Source organism: Ornithorhynchus anatinus, chromosome X1 (genome assembly GCF_004115215.2).
Source record: "Ornithorhynchus anatinus isolate Pmale09 chromosome X1, mOrnAna1.pri.v4, whole genome shotgun sequence".
Taxonomy (NCBI): domain Eukaryota; kingdom Metazoa; phylum Chordata; class Mammalia; order Monotremata; family Ornithorhynchidae; genus Ornithorhynchus; species Ornithorhynchus anatinus.
In genome coordinates this window covers 69,361,086-69,384,443 of record NC_041749.1, presented here as the reverse complement: position 1 = coordinate 69,384,443, position 23,358 = coordinate 69,361,086, and the positions used below count along the sequence as shown (strand labels likewise).

The following is a 23,358-nucleotide window of genomic DNA, read 5'->3' as shown; positions in this document are numbered from 1 at the left end:
ACATTTGAATCTTGCAGGGGTTCACCTTCTCTTGGTGCAACGCGGTCACCAAAATATGCAGATGAATCTAGACTCAGCTAATTGCTTCCCTTTATACCACACTGCTCCAAGTTTGTAACCGGTTATCTCACAAACATCACATTGACTTCTTGTCTTTATCTGCTTCCCAGCATCATTAATAAGTGTTAATCATGAGCTCAAGGAGGAAATTGAGAAAAGGTTATGACACATGTGAAGCAGAAAAAAGATTTGATCTCGGTAGAGAAAATAGGAGTGTTGGTCAAATCTGTTAAGGGTAAAGATTTATCATCAGTAGCTATGGTTTATGGCCCTAATGAGTCATCCATTTGTAAAGCAGAGAGAAACAAAGCAAAAATGAAAGTAAGTGCTGCTGCAAGTGCAGGAAAAGATGCTCAAATATTTTTCTATCCTCATAATAATAATAAGAATTTGTGGCATTTGCTAAATGCTTACTATGTGCCAGGCACTGTACTAAGTGCTGGGGTGGATACAAGTTAATCAGGTTAGACACAGTCCACATCCCACATGGGGCTCACAGTCAATCCTCAGTTTACAGATGAGGTAACTGAGGCACAGAGAAGTTAAGTGACTTGCTCAAGGTCACACAGCAAGTAGACAAGTGGCAGAACCGGGATAAAAACCCTCATGATACTACTGTCTAAAAGATGAGGAAATTGCTGAACATGTGGATTGAGGAACGAGCACAGAAAAGAGTTCCACTGGATGGGCTGGGGATTTGGAAAACAATCAAATAATTTACAATCACCATCACATTTATTAAACATGGGATAGATGCAAATTTATAAGATTATGATATAGACCTTTCTCCAACAAGTCTCAAAATCTACCTTAACCCTATTTTACAGATAAGGAAACTAAGGTTCAGTGAGGTGAAGGCCCTTGCCCAAAGTTATATGGCAGCTCAGTGGCGGAGCTGGGACTCTAACCCAGATTTCCAGACTCCCAGTCCCATGATCTGGGACCATGATCACTAGACCATGCTGATCTCTTATAACAATCTGTTGCTTCAATTTTATGATCAAAGTAGCTAAGTAATCCACTTTTAAAGCCAAGAAAGGACGATTTGAGAAATGCAAAATGAAGTATGAGTGATATACTGTTAAACAGGTCAGTGAAGCTGCATCTGCAGATTTTGAAGCAGCAGCCACCAAGCCGGCCAAATTGGCTGAGGAAAAATGTTATGAATTGAAAGAAGTTTTGAATGCAGATGTGACTAGAACCTTTCTTTTAAAAGATGAGGCATCTCCATGCTTCAAGATTGTGAAAGATTGATCCAGTGTACTATGTTTTATTAATTGTGCAGCTTTGACTTTTAAAGAAACGAAGGGCTTATTGCTTGATTTCAAGGTTTTTCACTGTGGAAATGCAATAGAGGATTTTATGGTAAACAGTGCTCTTTACCAAGCCCTATATCCCGATATACTGATGGGGGCACAAATGAATACCTGTTATAAAGGATAATCTAGTGACCTCAGAACCTAATAGCATACTTCCATTGGAACAATACCTTTTAGGATATCCCATTAGCTTGGTGCTTTTCAAGACCATAACCACAGGGAAAATTAAGGCATAACTGTAGTATGCTGTCACCAAATCTTGTTGGTTCAACTTTCACAACATCGCTAAAATCTGCCTTTTCCTCTCCATCCAAACTGCTATCACGTTAATCCAAGCACTTATCCTATCCTGTCTTGATTACTGCATCACCCTTCTTGCTGACTTCCCTGTCTCCTCTCTCCCCACACTCCATTTCATTGTTACCCAGATCATTTTCTACAAATCTGTTTAGTCCATGTTTTCCCACTCCTCAAGAACCTCCAGTGGTTGCCGATCCATCTCTGCATCAAACAGAAACTCCTTGCCATTGGCTTTGAAGCACTCAATCATCTTGCCCCCTTTTACCTTACCCCCCTGACTTCCTACTACAACCCAGCCCACACAATTAGTTCCTCTAAAGCCAACCTACTCACTGTCCCTCAAACTCATCTATCTCACCCTCACCTATGACCTTCTTCTGGCCTGGAACTCCCTCCCTCTTCATATCTGATAGAGGTTCACTCTTCCCACCTTCAAAGCCCCATAGCACTTTATGCACATCTCTGTAATTTAATTCATTTATTTACATTGATGTATCTCTCCCCCCTAGACTGTAATCTCATTGTGGGCAGGGAATATGACTCCCAACTCTGTATACTGCTCTCTCCCAAGTGCTTAGTAGAGTGCTCTGCACACAGTAAGTGTTCAATAAATACAAATGACTGATCGACTGATTATCAGTTGGGCCACTTCATCTTTTGAGACAATGAAGTGATTGTGAAATATACATTTGGTTTTTATTTTAATTCACTCATTTCTTTTTGTACATGAAAATATATTTCCTTTGGTAAGAATGTAAGTGATAACATTTAGGCCTTACTACATTCATCTGAATACAGAGAACTGGAGATTAGGATCGATTCTACATTAGTAAGGAAAACATAGTACTGAATTTACCAGAACTCCTTTCTGCAAGTAATCTATCATCCCTAAATAGCCAGTAGGGTTCTGCAAAATAACACACTTCACTGTAACAGTGTTAAAGCAGCCTAAAGAGCTTGAGGAGCTTATCCAGACCCTGCCCCTTGAGAGATTTACATCTATCCCCTGGATAGTAACTTAAGGGGATTCCCCTTTCAGCCTTTCACTCATGCGAGGTCTGAAAAAGAATTCAGCTTTCCCAAGCAATCTGCACCCTCAGTCTCCGGTAGTGAAGCTGGGATGGGGTAGGAGCTAGATTCGTAGTCCTTTACTCTCTTTTGAGAATAGGGCAGTAGGTGACCCATGGAATACTTGGTTCCTGTTTCTGACCCTGGTTGGGATGGGGAGTGGGAGAAAAGAGATGAAGACTTAGCAGACAGCACAGAGGTCAAAAGGATGGATGTGAAGGACTGGAAAGAAAAATGTCTGAGATGAAGGAAGGGGTCAAAAGTTCAGGAAATCAACAGGGGTGAGGCAAGGAGGCTGTGGAAAAGTATCCCAGAGGACTGGAAAGACTGAGCTAAAGGTATGACCAAAAAGGCAAGAAGAGGATAAAAATTCAGCGGGAGCAGAAAATAAGGTGAGAGACCGCAAAGGGGAGTGAGGAAGAAAAAAGGGAGAGAGAGAAACTGTGAAAAGAAGGCTAGTCAGAGAGGTACAGGGACAAAGTGAGGGACAAGCCAAAGGACACAGAGTAAATGGGGCTGGGGTGGGGGCGGTGAAGGGGAATGGAGAAACTGTACAAAGAAAGATATGGGAAGAGGGGAGGGCAAAATATATATACTAAGAAGGAACATGTGACCTACATAACACAATTGAAGATCAGGTACTGTGAGTTTTAAAAGAAAATACCTATATGATTTTTTAAAATCAGGTGTTCATATCAATCCAAACAATAGTATTTATTGAGCGCTTTCTGTATACAGAGCACTGTACAAAGTGCTGGGGAGAGTACAATTGAAACAGAGTTGGTAGATTATTATTATTATGGTATTTGTTAAGCGCTTACTATGTACCAACCACTGTTCTAAGTGCTGGATGTGTTCCCTGGCCACAACGGCCTTAGAGTCCAAAGGGCTTACAGGCTACAGTTACATAAACAAGGAATACTGGCTTAACCTATCTCAAATGGTGCTAGGCAGCAGGTACCTGTCCTATTCAATTGTTCCACATAACCTTTCTGAATAACTCAGAACTGCTCCCTCCAACAACCAATCCATCAGTGGTTCTTATTGAGTACTTACTGTGTGCAGAGCACTTACTAAGTGCTTGGGAGAATATAATTCAACAGAGTAGGTAGTCTTTCACCCCCTAAATTTAGAGTTACCTCAAGCAAATAGTGGATAGGTAAATCAGTGGGTACTCTTAAAATAAAAATCTGATTGGTTATAAATGAACAAGTTGATGTACTGGAGTTGAATGATTGCAAGTTCTTCGTCGTTTACTTTTATTGTGTTTTCCCAAGTGCTTACCACAGTACTTTCCACACATTAGGTGATCAATAAAACCTCTTGATTGATAAGCAAATGATATGAGTGCAAAAAACACCATTTCTGATGCCCTCTCCAAGTGTCTAAAGAAGAAAACTTCAAAGTCCTGTGTGCTATTCAAATATACTACCTCTTAGGGTAACAAATTAACACAACATGCTGTAGTAGTAGTAGTATTTATTGAGCACAGCCTTAGTGCAGTGCACAGTAGCAGGTGCTTGGGAAGTACAGAATATAAAAGTGATACATTCCCTACCCACTGGGATCTTACACTCTAATGGGGAGACAGACAGAAACATCTTTACAAGTAGAGTAGCCAAAATAAATATTTGAATGCTTGAAATAAAAGCCACTCCAGATGGCTTCCGTGTGGCAGATTTTAACTTCAGTAGATACCACTCTAAGGATTAATCATCCTTTTAATAAAACAGGGTGTCTAGGAGTTAGTTATTAAAACATTTTGTCACTGTAATTGATCAGAATATTGAGTTGTATATGTGATTGATTTATTCTCCGAATTAAATCTTGTAAATGAACTTCTGCTTCAAATAGAATTTAATTTGCTGTGTATTAATGCAGACTTTAGCCTTAGACTGTGTTCATCTAACACCAACATCAATTAATTGGAATTGTATTAAGGAAAAATAGATTTTAATGGATCATAAATGAATAGCTCCATTATTTAATCTAAGGCATATTTTAAAAACTGTTCTTGCCATTCAAAATTAAAGTCAGAATAGTAAGAATGCTTAAAATGCAAATTAATTCAACTGAAATATTAGACTGAATCCTTAATGTTTAAAAGTAATATAAAATATATTTTTCCACATGATGAATATCCAATAATTGCAATAACAGCAATCTATATGCAGATATTTGTAGAGCTGCATCTAAAAACTTGCTTTACATCACCTATAGCAAAGTGGAAAAATGAAAAATAAATAATAATGGTGATATTTATTAAGCACTTACTATATGCTAAGCACTACACTAAGTGCTGGGGCAAATACAAAAGAATTGAATTGGATGGTCCCTGTACTATCCAGGGCTCACAATTTAAGAGGGCGAGAGAATAGATATTTTTGTCCCCATTTCACAGATGAGGAAACTGCAGACCAGTAAAGTTAAATGACTCAGAGAAGCAGTGTGGGCTAGTGGAAAATATATACACATATGTACATTTTTAAAAATTATATATTATAAATTACTTATTCATCTACATTAATGTCTGTCTCCCTCTCTAGACTGTAAGGTCATTATGGGCAGGAAACATGTCTGCTAATTCTGTTGTACTCTCCCCAACGTCTCTGAGTACATTGCTCTGCACTCAGTAAGCACTTAATAAATACAATCAATTGACTGACTGAAAAAGCCCAGAACAGGGAGTCAGGAGACTCAGGTTCTAATACCATCTCTGCCACTTACCTGCTGTGTGACCTTAGGCAAGTCACTTAAAGTCTCTGTGTCTCAGTTTCCTCATCTGTAAAATGTGGGGGTTAAATACCTGTTCTCTCTCCCCTTAGATTGTGAACCTTGGCTGGGACAGGGACTGTGCCCCAGCTGATTGTATCGGAACTACCCCAGTACTTAGCACAATGCTTGGCACTTAGTAAATGCTTAATAAATACCACACATATTATTGTTTGCTTAAGGTCGTGACTTTCCCAGTGGGGATTGGGGATTATATCTATGGCCAGTCTAAATCATCCAAGCAAGAATTGCAGGTTTCCTGAATGCAGATGGAACCACTATACCATGAGGCAATATACAGCTAATTGAGGTCCCTTTAGTCTGGGCATCTGAATCCTCAGATGGCTTTGGTTGGGAATTGAGTTGAGTCAGGGATCATCTCCTGGTCTGGGGAACAATTAGGGATACCAGGTGGCTGGAGAACACCTCTGAAATTTCCCCTTTGCTTAAGGACTCCTAACTATCAAAACAGACCTGGGCTCACCCAGAATAATAATGATGGTATTTGTTAAGTACTTACTACATGTCAAGCACTGTTCTAAGTGCTGGGGTAGTTACAAGCTAATAAGGTTGGACACAGTCCTTGCCCAGCATGGGGCTCTGTGACTGTGGGCAAGTCACTTAACTTCTCTGTGCCTCAGTTACCTCATCTGTAAAATGGGGATTAAAACTGTGAGCCCCACGTGGGACGACCTGATCACCCTGTATCTACCCCAGCACTTAGAACAGTGCTCTGCACATAGTAAGCGCTTAACAAATACCAACATTATTATTATTTTACAGATGAGGTGAGGCACAGAGAAGTGAAGTGACTTGCCCAAGGTCACACAGTAGACAAGAGGTAGAGCCAGGATTAGCTGATTGCCCAGGTAGTTACTTGGTCATCCACTGCTTCCTTATCTAATGAATACTTAGAATACTTAGAATACAGAGAAGCAGCGTGGCTCAGTGGAAAGAGCCCGGGCTTGGGAGTCAGAGGTCATGGGTTTGTATCCCTGCTCTGCTACTTGTCAGCTGTCTGACTGTGGGCAAGTCACTTAACTTCTCTGTGCTTCAGTTCCCTCATCTGTAAAATGGGGATTAACTGTGAGCCTCACGTGGGACAATCTGATTACCCTGTATCTATCCCAGTGCTTAGAACAGTGCTCGGCACATAGTAAGCGCTTAACAAATACCAACATTATTATTATTATTATTACTTGACTTGTTCAGGAGTAAGGAGAAGGTCATTTGCTCTCCCTCTCTTAGATTGGCCTTTCTGAACGCTCTTGAAATTTAATATGTAAGAGTTAAAAAAAAAAAGGCACCATCAGTCTCATGGTATGACTCCCAGGCCCATGCTCTATCTACTCAACTAAAAACTCAGCAGGAGCCCAGAACTGTCCTGATTCTACAGCAGTCTCCTCTATTTGAAGACAACTGGCCAGGAGCTGGACCACTGGGATACCTGCAGATTCTTCATCAACTCTCTGGGGTGGTCCTGAAAGCTTGGGAAAGGCTTTGGAAAGCTCTGAAATGCAGAGGCCCCTTAAATCATTGGCAACCCCCATTGCTGCAATTTACTGTCTGACAAAGAAGCAAACAGAGGGTGGCTAAGCAGTCCTTGGGAGGTGACAAGTAAACAAGTTAGGGTTAAAATAACTGGATAACTGCACATTTTACCTCACACTTTGTACAGATACAACTTGCTAATAAGAATCAAAAATTCAACCTCTTAACCTTGATCCCAAATGCTTAGTTCAGTGTTTGCACACAGTAAACACTCAAGAAATACAACTGATTGCTTTTCAAAGTGTTTCTAGAAACAGGCATTTACTAAAATAATCAGTGCCATTTACTGATCACTTACTCTGTGCAGAGCATTATATTAAGTGCTTAGGAGAGTATAATAGAGTTAATAGACAAGATTCCTGCCCTCAAGAAGCTTACATTGAGAATTCTCAATGAATCAGAAATGACAAGGAAATATTTCAAACTGTATGATACTACAGTCCACATGCCCACGTCTCCCCCATCCTAAAAAAACCCGCTCTTGACCCCACTTCCCCCTCCAGTTATCGCCCTATCTCCCTACTACCCTTCCTTTCCAAAATCCTAGAATGAGTCATCTACAATCTATGCTGAGAATTCCTTAACTCCCATTCTCTCCTAGACCCCCTCCAATCTGGCTTCCGTCCCCTCCACTCTACCAAGACTGCTCTCTCTAAGGTCACCCATGACCTCCTTCTTGCCAAATCCAATGGCTCCTACTCCATTCCGATCCTCCTTGACCTCTCTGCTGCCTTTGACACTGTCGACCATCCCCTCCTCCTTCATACCTTATCTCACCTTGGCTTCACGGACTCCGTCCTCTCCTGGTTCTCCTCTTACCTCTCTGGCCGGTCATTCTCAGTCTCCTTCGCTGGCGCCTCCTCCCCCTCCCATCCTTTAACTGTTGGAGTTCCTCAAGGGTCAGTTCTTGGCCCTCTTCTGTTCTCCATTTACACTCACTCCCTCGGTGAACTCATTCGCTCTCACGACTTTGACTACCATCTCTACGCAGATGACACGCAGATCTACATCTCCGCCCCTGTCCTCTCCCCTTCCCTTCAGGCTCGCATCTCCTCCTGCCTCCGGGATGTCTCCACCTGGATGTCGGCCCGCCACCTAAAACTCAACATGAGCAAGACTGAGCTCCTCATCTTCCCTCCCAAACCCGGTCCTCTCCCAGACTTCCCTATCACCGTGGATGGCACGACCATCCTTCCCGTCTCTCAGGTTCGCAATCTCGGTGTCATCCTTGACTCGTCTCTCTCGTTCACCCCCCTCATCCTATCCGTTACCAAGACCTGCCGGTTTCACCTTTACAATATCACCAAGATCTGCCCTTTCCTCTCCACCCAAACGGCTACCTTACTGCTACGGGCTCTTGTTATATCCCAGCTAGACTACTGTGTCAGCCTTCTCTCTGATCTCCCTTCCTCCTCTCTCGCCCTGCTCCAGTCTATTCTTCACTCCGCTGCCCGGCTCATCTTTCCGCAGAAACGCTCTGGGCATGTCACTCCCCTTCTTAAACACCTCCAGTGGTTGCCTATCAACCTCCGCTCCAAACAAAAACTCCTCACTCTAGGCGTCAAGGCTCTCCATCACCTTGCCCCTTCCTACCTCTCCCTTCTCTCTTTCTACCGCCCACCCCACACGCTCCGCTCCTCTGCCGCCCACCTCCTCACCGTCCCTCAGTCTCGCCTATCCCGCCGTCGACCCCTGGGCCACGTCCTCCCGCGGTACTGGAACGCCCTCCCTCCTCACCTCTGCCAAACTAATTCTCTTCCCCTCTTCAAAACCCTACTTAAAACTCACCTCCTCCAAGAGGCCTTCCCAGACTGAGCTCCCCTTCTCCCTCTATTCCCTCTACCACCCCGCCTTCACCTCTCCGCAGCTAAACCCTCTTTTCCCCCTTTCCCTCTGCTCCTCCCCCTCTCCCTTCCCATCCCCTCAGCACTGTACTCATCCGCTCAACTGTATATATTTCCATTACCCTATTTATTTTGTTAATGAATTGTACATTGCCTTGATTCTATTTAGTTGCCATTGTTTTTACGAGATGTTCTTCCCCTTGACTCTATTTATTGCCATTGTTCTTGTCTGTCCGTCTCCCCCGATTAGACTGTAAGCCCGTCAAACGGCAGGGACTGTCTCTATCTGTTGCCAACTTGTTCATTCCAAGCGCTTAGTACAGTGCTCTGCACATAGTAAGCGCTCAATAAATACTATTGAATGAATACAGTCAATCCTGATTTTCCCTTCAGGCATAAACATGGTTATGAGAAAACACCTAACTCTAAATTAGCTTAAACATTAAAAATAATACCTAAAGATATGATTTTAAGTCATTCTCCTGTGCATAATAGTCCATAACATTAATTACTGGATTAATTTACACTGAAATCCTTCAAAATTGAAACCTTGAAAACCAAATGGAGTTTATTTATGCTACACATCATTTTACATAATATGAAAAAGATACCTACAATTTGGCGTTTGATTATGAAAAGAGGAATCGTTGCATGGAGAGGGGTTGCTGACAACTCCTTGAAGACTGTTGACAAAAACAATCTTCTTTTAATATTCCCCAAGTCAGTTATCCTGAAAAAAAGAAAAAAAGAGGGAAGACAAAGGTCTGTGTCAGTTCAATAACTGCCACTTCCATACAACCATAGAAATCATATGCAGACATTTTATAACAAGGATAACAAATGGAGAATTTAAGAATTACCTTTTTTTATAGGATAAGTAATAAGATTTCTTCTCAAATTCAAACTCAGTGCCTACATGCCTGCACATATAAATTCACTTTCCATGCTAATTCATTTCAGCACTCTGAACTAGATTTCCACAGCTCTTCAGTCTATGAAAGAATTCAATTTGTATAAACTGAGAAGCCACTGGCCTTCAACAATCATGCTTGTTCTGGCCCCTTAAGCTTGTGTTATCCTGGGATATACTGTCACCCACTAAATAGAAAAACATTATGGGCTTTCTTCTCGTAAAAATGCACCTGTCATTTTATATAGGCTCTTTGTCTGCTTAAAGGCAGACACAAAGCACTCTCTGTCGGTTTCACTTCCTGAGCACATATCTCCAAACCTGAATTATAATACGCAAGTTTATTGCTCACTATTCAGGTCATCCCCCAATGATACCAAGGACATCGAATTCTAACATCTGTAATAGATTTAGACCAGAACCACGATCACAAAGATTGTTTGCTTCAAATTGTTAGATGCTCATTTTTACATTTTGCTCCTTTTGGTCTCAGAGGTAACACAGCAGGTTTAAACATCTCCCAATTTGTCTCACATTGTTATAATGGAGGATTGATGCTTTCCTTAAAGACTGTCATTTATCTGGAAATGATAAATAATTTGTTTGCTATTTTTAGCAACCATGTCTACATACATTACAGAGTCATTTCTAAATTTATCCAATTCCTGAGAATGGGACAGTATTTCACTCAGGTATCTTTTCTACCTGCATTTATATAGTTTTATACTACTGTTTCAACGTTTCATTCAATTAGCTTCCATTTTTTCAATTTGCTTATGCTTTTCTCTCTCTAAAGTACTATGAGCAACATTACTGTTTGTGGGGATGCTGTTATTGATGTGGGCAGCTTAGATAGTGATTCGTTACATTAATCATTATTGTAGTGGATTAGTAGCTGCTGCACAACCCCAAATAGCTCACTTTGGAACACAATTGTTTTGCACAGGTTTATGTATACATTTGCTATTTGTAGAGAAGCAGCATGGCCTAATAGAACACAGGTCTGGGAGTCAGAAGGACCTGGCTTCTAATCCTGGCTCTGCCATTTGTCTGCTGTGTGACCTTGGGCAAGTCACCTAACTTCTCTATACCTCAGTTACTTCATCTGCCAAATGGGGATTAAGACTGTGAACCCAGTGTGGGATATGGACTGTGTCTAGCCTGATTAGCTTGTATCTACCCCAGCACTTAGTACAGTGTCTGACATATATTAAGTGCTTAACAAATACCATTAAAAAATGTAGACATCTAACTGTCCTTCACTTTCACTGATGACTTTTACTGATTGTGGTATCCTATTCTCACATATTGGAGTTCCTGAAAAGACCCATCCATGAGAGGTACTCCATTCCACATTTTGAATACACAAAAACATTACCTAGCTGCAGTGCTGTGTTTAAAACTTATTAATTATCATTATCATCATCATGGAAAGTAAGTGCTTACTACGTACCAGGCATTGGCTAAGCACCGAGATAGATACAAAATAATCAAATTAGACATAGCCTCTGTCCTATATGGGGCTCACAGTCTATCCCCATTTTACAAAAGAGGAAATGAGGACCAGACTTGCCCAAGGTCACACAGCAGGCCAGTGGCAGAGCTGGGAATAGAAACCAGGTCTCTCCATTACCAGTCCACTGTCTTTCCACTAGATTCCACTGTTTCTCTTGCAGAAACTGTCAGGGCTTCTGAATCATCTTCTTGGTATTTTGATCTTTCCAAAGTCTCTGCTAAGGAGAGGAACTCCTCTCCTGATTTCTACTCAACAGACTTATCAGTTGCTACAGTGTTCTTTCAATGGTACATTGCTATATCACACCATTTATGCCCGATTCAACAACACCAGCATATCCTATATGAGACTGGTACACAGTTTTGCCAACAACAGAACATCTGGCTGCAAATCAAACTCAAGCAGGGAAGGCAGAAGGAACACTTTAAGGAAATATGGTAGTTGTCCTTTGATCTGAATAGATCCCTGTAGATGCTGAGTTTGTATTCTTGAATATGAGTGTCACTGAGACATTCTCTTGAACTCTTGCACACTATGCCCATGAAAACATAGTAGGGCATCTTTCTGGTCCCTTGACATTCAGGGTTAGCAGCTCAGAAACCATGGGTTAAGAAGGGAAAGGTATCGTTTACTACCGGAGAAGCAACGTGGCTCAGTGGCAAGAGCCCGGGCTTGGGAGTCAGAGGTCGTGGGTTCTAATCCCAGCTCCGCTGCTTGTCAGCTGTGTGACTTTGGGCAAGTCACTTCACTTCTCTGTGCCTCAGTGATCTCATCTGTAAAATGGGGATTAAGACTGGGAGCCCCACATGGGACAACCTAATCACCTTGTATTCCCCCAGCGCTTAGAACAGTGTTTTGCACATAGTAAGCGCTTAACAAATACCATCATTAGTATTATTACTACCGGCAGGACATATATTTGAGTTGTTTTTGAAGTAATGGTGATGGTTGGCACTGAGTCATCCATACTCTTTCATCCAGTCCCCTTGGGCCCAGATGGACACATTGTTTGGCATCTGGCTGGGAGAAACAGGTACATTCTATGGACATGGAACAGAATATTCTGTGGCCTCACTCATTTCCTTATCCACTCGACCATGATAGAGTAGCTTTTTGTAGAGTAGAGTTTTGGCATATCTTCCACTTCCTGGCAAAGATTCATGGAAAAAGCCAAAACAAAAATGAAAAATTAAACTGACTAAAATAAAAATGTATAGTTTTCACACAACTACACAAAAAGAACAACAGGTATGGGACAGGTGAATCATGCTTCTCCAGATGCCACCACCTCCCATTTCCTGGGCTAAGCAGTGACAGGACATGGAGGATCAATAAAAAAGCAAATGTAAACAGAAAGGCAGCTTCCCCTGCTTATCTTACTGATGTCTGGACTTTTTAAGGGCATAGTGGACAGTACAGTCTTCCATAACTGTTTGGAAGGCTTTCTTCCAGCAATTTTACTGTGAAACACACCCTCGGCTACCGCTCTAATAAGGAAAACAAGGTGCAACTAGGAACCTGGCGCTGTAAACCATCCTTCATCAGGCTGTGATGCTGATGCTATAACCACATAGCCAATGTGCTATAACAATTGTGAGTAGCAGTGTTGCCTAGTGGATGGAACATGGGCCTGGGAGTCAGAAGCACCTAGGTACTAATCCTGGCTCCACCACTTGTCTGTTGTGTGACCTTGGGCAAGTCACTCAACTTTTCTGTGCCTCAGTTACCTCATCTGTAAAATGGAGATTAAGATTGTGAGCTCCATGTGAGACAGGGATAGTGTCTAACTTGGTTAGCTTGTATCTACTCCAGCACTTAGTACTGTGCCTGGCACGTAGTAAGCACTTAACCATAAAAAAGGATTGCCCTCCTTTATGGGCAATACCCCAGACTGTGAACTCGTTATGGGCAGGGAACGTGTCTACCAACTCTGTTGTACTAAACTCTCCCAAGCACTGAGTACAGTGATTCTCATCATCACCCCAATCAATCAACAATATTTATTGAGCATATACTTTGTGCAGAGCCCTGTACTAAGCCCTTGGGAAAGTACAATAGAGTTAGTAGACATGATCCTTGCCTTCGAGGTGTTTACAATCTAGCAGGAGAGACAGACACTAAAATAAATTACAAAAAGGAGGAAGTAACAAAGTTTAAAGATATGTTGCATAAGTGCAATGAGTTGGGGCAGGAGGCAGGGGAGAAGGAAAGGGAGTGAGTATCCAAGTACCCATGTAACATGGAAGTGCTGAAGTAACAATTGGAGAAAGATGTTTATTGTTTTCCCCGAAGTGCTTAGTACAGTGTTCTGCACACAGTACTTAATATGATTGAGTGAATGAATATGAAAATTAAATCAGGGAAAGCTTCTTGGAGGAGATGTAATTTCAGAAGGGCCTCGACGAAAAGAGCAGTGGTTCTTCTCATGTGAAGGTAGGGAGAGTTCCAGGCTGGAAAGAGGGCATGAGCAGGAGGTTGGCAGCAAGGAAAATGAAATGGAGGCAGTGAGTAGGTTGGCTTAAGAACATGCTGATCAGAAGGGGAACAATATGGAAGTCACATTTGTTAATAGTGAAGGTGTGAGATAGAAAAAATGTAAAACCATACTCTGCCTTATGTTAGCAAGGAAGCCAAAAACCAGGGAAACCCACTTCCCCAGAATTTACCTTGTCTGGGTCAGGCTAGTGGAAGGACACATGAAAATGAAAAATGTCATAACCGCCTGACTGCCCCCTCACATGCCTGGATCTGGTTTATAGACTGTTGTTGAGTGAGACACTTCTGATGTACAGGTATTGGCAATTAGAAGGATTTTGGTATGGAAGCACCAGTTCTATATAATAAAGGAGAAGCAGCATGGCCTAGTGGATAAAGCACAGGCCTGGGAGTCAGGAGGACCTGGGTTCTAATCCTAGATCTGCCTTTTGTCTGATGGGTGACCTTGGGTAAATCACTTAAATTCTAATCCCAGCTCTGCCTTTTGTCTGATGGGTGACTTTGGGATTAAGACTGTGAGCCCCATGTGGGACAGGGACTGCATCCAACCTGATTAGCTTGTATTTATCCCAGTTCAATGCCTGGCACATAGGAAGAACTTAAATACCATCAAAAAAAATAATCAAGGAACAGAAGAGAAAAAAGTAAGCCACGTGGGACTTTGCACACACTTTAGTATATGTGGTATTTTAGTCTCTATGTTAACCAAGAGGGATGAGGCAGATTAGCCATGCTGCTCCAGAAACCACGCAGAATCCTCCCATATCTAGACTAAACAAAGGAAAGACTTGGAGTTTGAAGAAAAGCAAACATAAGCAGCATGACCCAATGGAAATAATAATAATAATAATAATAATGTTGGTATTTGTTAAGCGCTATGTGCAGAGCACTGTTCTAAGCGCTGGGGTAAATACAGGGTAATCAGGTTGTCCCACATGAGGCTCACAGTCTTAATCCTCATTTTACAGATGAGGTGACTGGGCACAGAGAAGTTAAGTGACTTGCCCACAGTCACACAGCTGACAAGTGGCAGAGCCAGGTTTCGAACCCATGACCTCTGACTCCCAAGCTCATGCTCTTTCCACTAAGCCACGTGGAAAGAGCATGGGCCTGGAAATCAGAGGAAGTGGGTTCTAATTCCAGATCTGCCACTTGCCTGCTGTGTGATTTGGCCAGTCACTTAACTTCTGTGTCTCAGTTTCCTCATCTGTAAAACTGGGGTTAAATCCTACTCCCTCCTATTTAGACTGAGCCCCAGGTAGGGAAAGGGACTGTGTCCAACCTGATGATTTTGTGCCAATTTCAGGACTCAGTACAAATGTTTGGTGCATAAGTGCTTAATACCATAATTATCAATCTTGTCTATCTCGCTGGCAACCTCTCGACCCTGTCTTGTCCTGGTATGCCCTCCCTCTTCATATCCGACAATTACTCTCCCCACCTTCAAAGCCTTACTGAAGGCACATCTCCAAGATGCTTTCCTTGACTAAGCCCTCATTTCCTCATCTCCCACTCCCTTCTGCATTGCCCTTGCACTTAGATTTGCTCCCTTTCTTCACCTCTCCCACAGCCCCACAGTACACACATATACATATACATACATTTTTAAATTTATATTAATGTTTGTCTTCCCCTCTAGACTGTAGGTTCATTGTGGGCAGGGTATAATAATAATAATGTTGGCATTTGTTAAGCGCTTACTATGTGCCGAGCACTGTTCTAAGCGCTGGGGTAGACACAGGGGAATCGGGTAGTCCCACGTGGGGCTCACAGTCTTAATCCCCATTTTACAGATGAGGTAACTGAGGCACCGAGAAGTTAAGTGACTTGCCCACAGTCACACAGCTGACAAGTGTCATGTGACTACCAACTCTGTTATATTGTACTCTCCCAAGTGCTTAGTAGAGTGCTCTGCACACAGTAAGATCCCAACAAATACAATTGATAGATAGTATCGTGAGCCCCCCTGGTTCATACCAACCAAGGCAGCTATTCAATATGATCAAAAAAGCAGTCTTTCAACCCCTCTCTTACATGTAAGGAAAATAGTACAACTTTTTGAGACCCTTCCAGGTGGGGTGAGAAGTTTCTAAATAGGACAGGTCAGAAATCTAGGATGCTGTCCAAAGAAACTGCTGCATCTTAGGCAACTATGGGAAACACAATAGTCAGCTGCTTATTTACACAGAATTTAAGGAATAAAGAGGGCAAAGTCAAGAAATGGGTAGTCTACTAACAATCAATCAGGGTACTGTACTAAGCACTTGGGAGAGTACAATATAACATAGGTGGTAGAGATGTCCCTTGCACACAACAAGCTTAATAATAATAATAATAAATGTGGTATTTGTTAAGTGCTTACTATGTTCCAAGCACTGTTCTAAGTGTTGGGGTAGATATAGAGTAATCAGGTTGTCCCATGTGGGGCTCACAGTCTTAATCCCCATTTTACAGAGAGGGAACTGAGGCCCAGAGAAGTTAAGTGACTTGCTCAAAGTCACACAGCTGACAAGTGGCGGAGGTGGGATTAGAATCCATGACCTCTGATACCCAAGCCCGCACTCTTGCCACTAAGCCACGCTGCTTATAGTCTAGAGGGGGATACAGACATTAATAAAAGTAAATTACGGAGCTGTGGGGCTAAGAGAGGGGTGAATAAGGAATGCAAATCCAAGTGCAAGGGTGACACAAAAGGGAGTGGGAGAAGAGGAAATGAGGACTTAGTTGGGGAAGGCCTCTTCACTTCTCCCTTTCAAAGCCCTACTGAAGGAGCCCTACTGAAGGCTTACCTCTTCGAGGAGGCCTTCCCAGACTAAGCCCCCCTTTTCCTCAGCTCCCCCTCTCCTCCACATTGCCCTGACTCGCTCCCTTGGCTCTACACCCCCACCTCACAGCACTTGAGTACATATTTCTAATTCTATTCATTTACATTGATGCTATTTATGCCTGTTTACTAGTTTTGAGTTTGTCTCCCCTCTTCTAGACTTTGAGCCCGTTGTGGGCAGGGATTGTCTTTGTTGCTAAATTGTACTTTCCAAGTGCTTAGTACAGTGCTCTGCACACAGTAAGTGCTCGATGAATACAATTGAATGAATGAATGAGATGTACTTTTAAGGTGGGGAGAGTTATCATCTATTGGATAAGAAGAGAGAGGGCATTCCAGGACAGAGGCAGGACATGGGCAAGTGGGTGGCAGCAAAATAGATGAGATCAAGTTACAGTGATTAGCTCAGCACTAGAGGAGTAAAGTGTACGGGCTGGGTTGTAGTAAAAAATGAAGGAAGTAAGGTAGCAGGGGGCAAGGTGTTGTATGCTTTAAAGCTTATGGTAAGGAGTTTCTGTTTGGTGCAGAGGTGGATAGGCACCCACTGGAGGCTCCTGAGGAGTGAGGAAACATGGACTGAACAGTTTTGTAAAAAATAATCCGGGCAACAGAGTAAAGTATGGATTGAAGTAGGTAGAGACAGGAGGCAGGGAGGTCAGCAAGGAGGCTGATACAGTAATCAAGGCAGGATAGGATAAGTGCTTAGATTAACATGGTTTGGATGGAGAGGAAAGAATGGATTTTAGCGATGTGAAGGTTGAACCGACATGATTTAGTGACACTGAATATGTGGGTTGAATTAGACAGATGAGTTAAGGATAATGCCAAGGTTATGGGCTTGTGAGACAAGGAGAATGGTGGTGTTGTCTACAGTGGCAGGAAAGTCAGGGGGAGAATAGGGACTGGGTGGGAAAGTAAGGGGATCTGTTTTAGATATGTTAAACTTGAGGTGTCAGCAGGACACCCAAGCATAGATGTCCTGAAGGCAGGAAGAAATGCAGATAAGGAGACTGCAGATTCATTCATTCATTCAATAGTATTTATTGAGCGCTTACTATGTGCAGAGCACTGTACTAAGCGCTTGGGATGAACAAGTCGGCAACAGATAGAGACAGTCCCTGCCGTTTGACGGGCGTGCAGATAAGGAGAGAGATCCGGGTTGGATATGTAGATTTGGAAATCATCCACATAGAGATGGTAGGTGAATCCATATGAGCAAATGAGTTCTGCAAGGGAGTGGGTGTAGATCTAGAATACAAGGGGACCCAAAACCTGGCTTCAGGGGACTCCCACAGGAAGGAGGTGAGAGGCAGAGGAGAAGCCCACAAAAGAAGCTGAGAATGTGTCCCTTCCTCTCTTGACTGGGGCTTACTTTGGACAGGGAACATATCTGCTAACACTTGGAAGAGTACAGCACTATGTACATAGTAGGCACTCAGTAAATACCATTGATTGATTTTGAAGAGTGTATAGTTGAAGATGGTAGTCAGGGAGGGGGCAAGCACTTCGATAAAGTGTGAAAGGATGGGGTTGGAGGCTCAGGGGGAGAGGGTTCATTCCAAAGACAGGCAGGAGATCTTCTGCAACAGTAAAACATGCACACAGTTTTTCTAGTGATAGCATTAGGCTGTTTGCTTAGCCACACACTCCCACGTCCAGTCCCTAAATGTTCAACAGTATGCATTATGATGGCAGGGGGAATGGGTACAATCTGTGATTATGGAACACAAAATATTTGCAAGACCTCCTCAGCAGTAGACACTGTTGTATCCTCCCCACTTCAGAAATGATTACTGAGTTTGGCAAAAACAGAAACCCAAAGGGTTAGGAAGGGTCTTTCTCATAATATAATGGATGATATGTAGTACCACACTAGTGTTGGAAAAAAATAATTATAAAGTTTAGTTATGGAAAAATTGAAAAAAATTCAAGGTTTTTAGGTTTTTTTTAAAAAAAAAAAGGTATTTAAATGCACTGGACTAAGCACTGGGGCAGAAACAAGATAATCAGATTGCACAAAATCCTTGCCCTTCATGGGGCTCACAGTCTTAATCCCCACTTTACACGAGATAACTGAGGTGTAGACAGTAAAGTAAATTTCTAAGGTCATTCATTCATTCAATAGTATTTATTGAGTGCTTACTATGTGCAGAGCACTGTACTAAGCGCTTGGAATGAACAAGTCGGCAACGGATAGAGACAGTCCATGCCGTTTGACGGGTTTACAGTCTAATCGGGGGAGACAGACAAGAACAATGGCAATAAATAGAGTCAAGAGGAAGAACATCTCGTAAAAACAATGGCAACTAAATGGAATCAAGGCGATGTACATTTCATTAACAAAATAAATAGGGTAACGAAAATATATACAGTTGAGCAGACGAGTACAGTGCTGAGGGGATGGGAAGGGAGAGGGGGAGGAGCAGAGGGAAATGGGGGGAAAAGAGGGTTAAGCTGCGGAGAGGTGAAGGGGGGGGTGGTAGAGGGAGTAGAGGGAGAAGGGGAGCTCAGTCTGGGAAGGCCTCTTGGAGGAGGTGAGTTTTAAGTAGGGTTTTGAAGAGGGGAAGAGAATTAGTTTGGCAGAGGTGAGGAGGGAGGGCATTCCAGGACCGCGGGAGGACGTGGCCCAGGGGTCGATGGCGGGATAGGCGAGACTGAGGGACGGTGAGGAGGTGGGCGGCAGAGGAGCGGAGTGTGCGGGGTGGGCGGTAGAAAGAGAGAAGGGAGAGGTAGGAAGGGGCAAGGTGATGGAGAGCCTTGACGCCTAGAGTGAGGAGTTTTTGTTTGGAGCGGAGGTTGATAGGCAACCACTGGAGGTGTTTAAGAAGGGGAGTGACATGCCCAGAGCGTTTCTGCGGAAAGATGAGCCGGGCAGCGGAGTGAAGAATAGACTGGAGCGGGGCGAGAGAGGAGGAAGGGAGATCAGAGAGAAGGCTGACACAGTAGTCTAGCTGGGATATAACGAGAGCCCGTAGCAGTAAGGTAGCCGTTTGGGTGGAGAGGAAAGGGCAGATCTTGGCGATATTGTAAAGGTGAAACCGGCAGGTCTTGGTAACGGATAGGATGAGGGGGGTGAACGAGAGAGACGAGTCAAGGATGACACCGAGATTGCGAACCTGAGAGACGGGAAGGATGGTCGTGCCATCCACGGTGATAGGGAAGTCTGGGAGAGGACCGGGTTTGGGAGGGAAGATGAGGAGCTCAGTCTTGCTCATGTTGAGTTATAGGTGGCGGGCCGACATCCAGGTGGAGACATCCCGGAGGCAGGAGGAGATGCGAGCCTGAAGGGAGGGGGAGAGGACAGGGGTGGAGATGTAGATCTGCGTGTCATCTGCGTAGAGATGGTAGTCAAAGTCGTGAGAGCGAATGAGTTCACCAAGGGAGTGAGTGTAAATGGAGAACAGAAGAGGGACAAGAACTGACCTTGAGGAACTCCAACAGTTAAAGGATGGGAGGGGGAGGAGGCGCCAGTGAAGGAGACCGAGAATGACCGGCCAGAGAGATAAGAGGAGAACCAGGAGAGGACGGAGTCCGTGAAGCCAAGGTGAGATAAGGTATGGAGGAGGAGGGGATGGTCGACAGTGTCAAAGGCAGCAGAGAGGTCAAGGAGGATTAGAATGGAGTAGGAGCCATTGGATTTGGCAAGAAGGAGGTCATGGGTGACCTTAGAGAGAGCAGTCTCGGTAGAGTGGAGGGGAGGGTAGCCAGATTGGAGGGGGTCCAGGAGAGAATGGGAGTTAAGGAATTCTAAGCAGCGATTGTAGACGACTCCCTCTAGGATTTTGGAAAGGAAGGGTAGTAGGGAGATAGGACGATAACTGGAGGGGGAAATGGGGTCAAGAGCGGGTTTTTTTAGGATGGGGGAGACGTGGGCATGTTTGAAGGCAGAGGGGAAGGAGCCATTGGAGATTGAGTGGTTAAAAATAGAAGTTAAGGAAGGGAAGAGGGCAGGGGGGATGGTTTTAATAAGGTGAGAGGGAATGGGGTCCGAGGCACAGGTGGAGGGGGTGGCACTTGCGAGGAGGGAGGAGATCTCCTCTGAGGATACTGCAGGGAAGGATGGAAAAGTAGGGGAGAGGGTTGGTGGGGGGGAGGGGAGAGGCAGACGGGTGACTTTGGGGAGCTCAGACCTGATTGTGTTGATTTTTGTGATGAAGTAGGTGGCCAGATCATTGGGGGTGAGAGATGGGGGAGGGGGAGAAACAGGGGGCCTAAGGAGAGAGTTAAAGGTCCGGAACAATTGGTGGGGGTGACGGGCATGGGTGTCGATGAGGGAGGAGAAGAAGTTTTGCCTGGCGGAGGAGAGGGCAGAGTTAAGGCAGGAAAGGATAAATTTGAAGTGTGTGAGGTCGGCTTGGTGCTTGGACTTTCGCCAGCAGCGCTCAGCAGCTCGAGCATAGGAGCGTAGGAGGCGGACAGAGGAGGTGATCCAGGGCTGTGGGTTAGTGGAGCGAGAGCGGTGGAGGGAAAGGGGGGCGAGAGAGTTGAGATGAGTAGAGAGGGTGGAGTTGAGAGCGGAGACCTGATCATCGAGAGTGGGAAGTAAGGACAGGGCGGCAAGGTGAGGAGAGATGCTTTTGGAAAGACGGATGGGATCAAGAGAGCGGAGGTCTCTGTGGGGCAGTAGCGAAGATTTGCAGGGGGAGGGAGTGTGAGAGTTGAGGCAGGTGAGAAGGTTATGGTCAGAGAGAGGGATTTCAGAGTTGGTGAGGGAGGAGATAGTGCAGCGGTAGGAGATGACGAGATCGAGGGTGTGACCGAGTCGGTGAGTGGGCGCGGTATGGTGGAGGAGGAGGTCGGCAGAGTCGAGGAGGGATAGCAGGCGGGCGGCAGAGGGGTCATCGGGTACATCCATATGGATGTTGAAGTCTCCGAGGATCAGAGTGGGCAGAGAGAAGGAGAGAAGGAAGGTGAGAAAGGGGTCTAGGTGGTTGAAGAAATCGGAGGTGGGACCAGGAGGGAGGTAGATAACAGCGACAAGTATCTGGAGGGGGTGGTAGAGGTCACACAGTAGACAAGCGGCAGAACCTGGATTAGAGCCCAGTCTGCTAAACCATGCTGCTTCTCAGGTGTTAATCAGGTGTTAGCTGTTAATCAACACTTTAGAATGCTAGTTAGAAGCTCACAAAACAAGAGTTGTTCCTGCTAATTTTACAATGATATCCTGGTTTGGATGAGCAACCAGTCTAGTTTGCTAGGGGTCTGGATGAATTTGATGCCTGAGGTTCATGGCAGGAGCCAGAGTGGTTTTGGGCCACAGGTAGCATGATCACCAATGGTCACTCTCCTATAATAATGAAAGAACAATTCTAGCATTCCTACTTTATAATCTTTTGAAGAAAAAAAAATGTGACAACAATGCTGAAAAAGCTAGTCTTTGGAGGCGGGGGGTGGGAAAAGTGAAACTATAAGTGCTAAATATAAGTGGCCTTAAATGTAAGTAAAATTATTCATTTATGGTTTAAATACTTCCAAATTTTTTAATTAGTCTTTCCTGAAAACTAGTTAAGAGCTTCATTATACGTATGTGCATTTTGAAACAATTCATGTTGTTTTAATACTGTTTGCAAAAAAACTAGTTTCTACTTACAAATCAGCTTCTACTATTTTTATAACAAAAAAAATCCCATGCCCTTAAATGCTGAGGAAAACAAGCAGCACTGACATTACTTCCCCTTATTCAGACATACTTTAAAAGATATGAGTTAATGTATTTTATGCCTGCATTTGAGCAATCATATTTAAGAATCAGATCCATGATAGAAAAGTAATGAGACCATGTTGAGAAAAAATGAGGTAGTCAACAGGAAAAATCAACCTCATTTATAATAATATTCTAGTGATCAGCAGGTGCATAACTCTTCCAGTTATGGTCATTAACTGCATTCATTTCACATTTAACATCTACATTTGCAGACTATTTGAAAGTAAAATTACATTTCAATTCAATTTTAAATTCAATTTTATATCTTCATCTTTGACTATTTTTTCACAACGGTAGCCATTGTGGGAATGTGAGTAAATGGCAGCCGCTACCCATGAGTAGAGACAAAATCATCTGCTCAGATTACCTATTTACTTTGCTCCTCTTTGCATAATCATTTACAACTATTTGTTAATGTTCACTTTCAGGTCAGATTAAACCTGGAAAAAAAAATCATGTACTTTATAACAACTTGTCCTTAAAGTGAAAAATGTGTCATCTCCCCTAATTTTACTAAATATTAATGCACATTTTAGTAATGTTAACCAATAGCCAATTTCTCAGCAATTTCCATTGTCAGTTATACCATCTACACAGATATAGTACTTTATTGTACTGTCCCAAGTGCTTAGCACAGCATCCTGTGCACAGGAGATATACTACTACTACTTAGGCTTCTCTGATATTCTGTTTTAGTGATTTTCGGCAATCACACTACTGCACTACTGAATTTTAATGCTAGTGTTTTTTTACACAGCTTTTACCCTATATGATAGGATTATAGTTTTGTCATACATGCACACTGAGCAGAATGTGCATTCTATGTGATGGATAAAAGTGGGCCCACAGCCTAAGTACTGTGTACCAAGACACACACTGATGGTGGCTTTTGCATTGTCAGTCTCCCTCATATAGACATCATAACCGAAAAGCATGTTACCAAAGCTACCGTTTTGCCGGCACACAGAAACCACATCATGAGAGCTTCAGTCTG

At 43.4% G+C, this 23,358-nt stretch overlaps 1 protein-coding gene across 1 annotated transcript in view; it reads right to left on the bottom strand.

Annotated features, from left to right (window-relative positions):
* Positions 1-23,358, bottom strand: part of CFAP20DC (CFAP20 domain containing) — a 90,547-nt gene that overhangs the window by 7,777 nt on the left and 59,412 nt on the right. Inside the window, exon 6 of the mRNA XM_029051092.1 lies at positions 9,530-9,644. Coding sequence (XP_028906925.1) covers positions 9,530-9,644 — 115 coding nt within the window. The remainder of the gene's footprint in view (positions 1-9,529; positions 9,645-23,358) is intronic.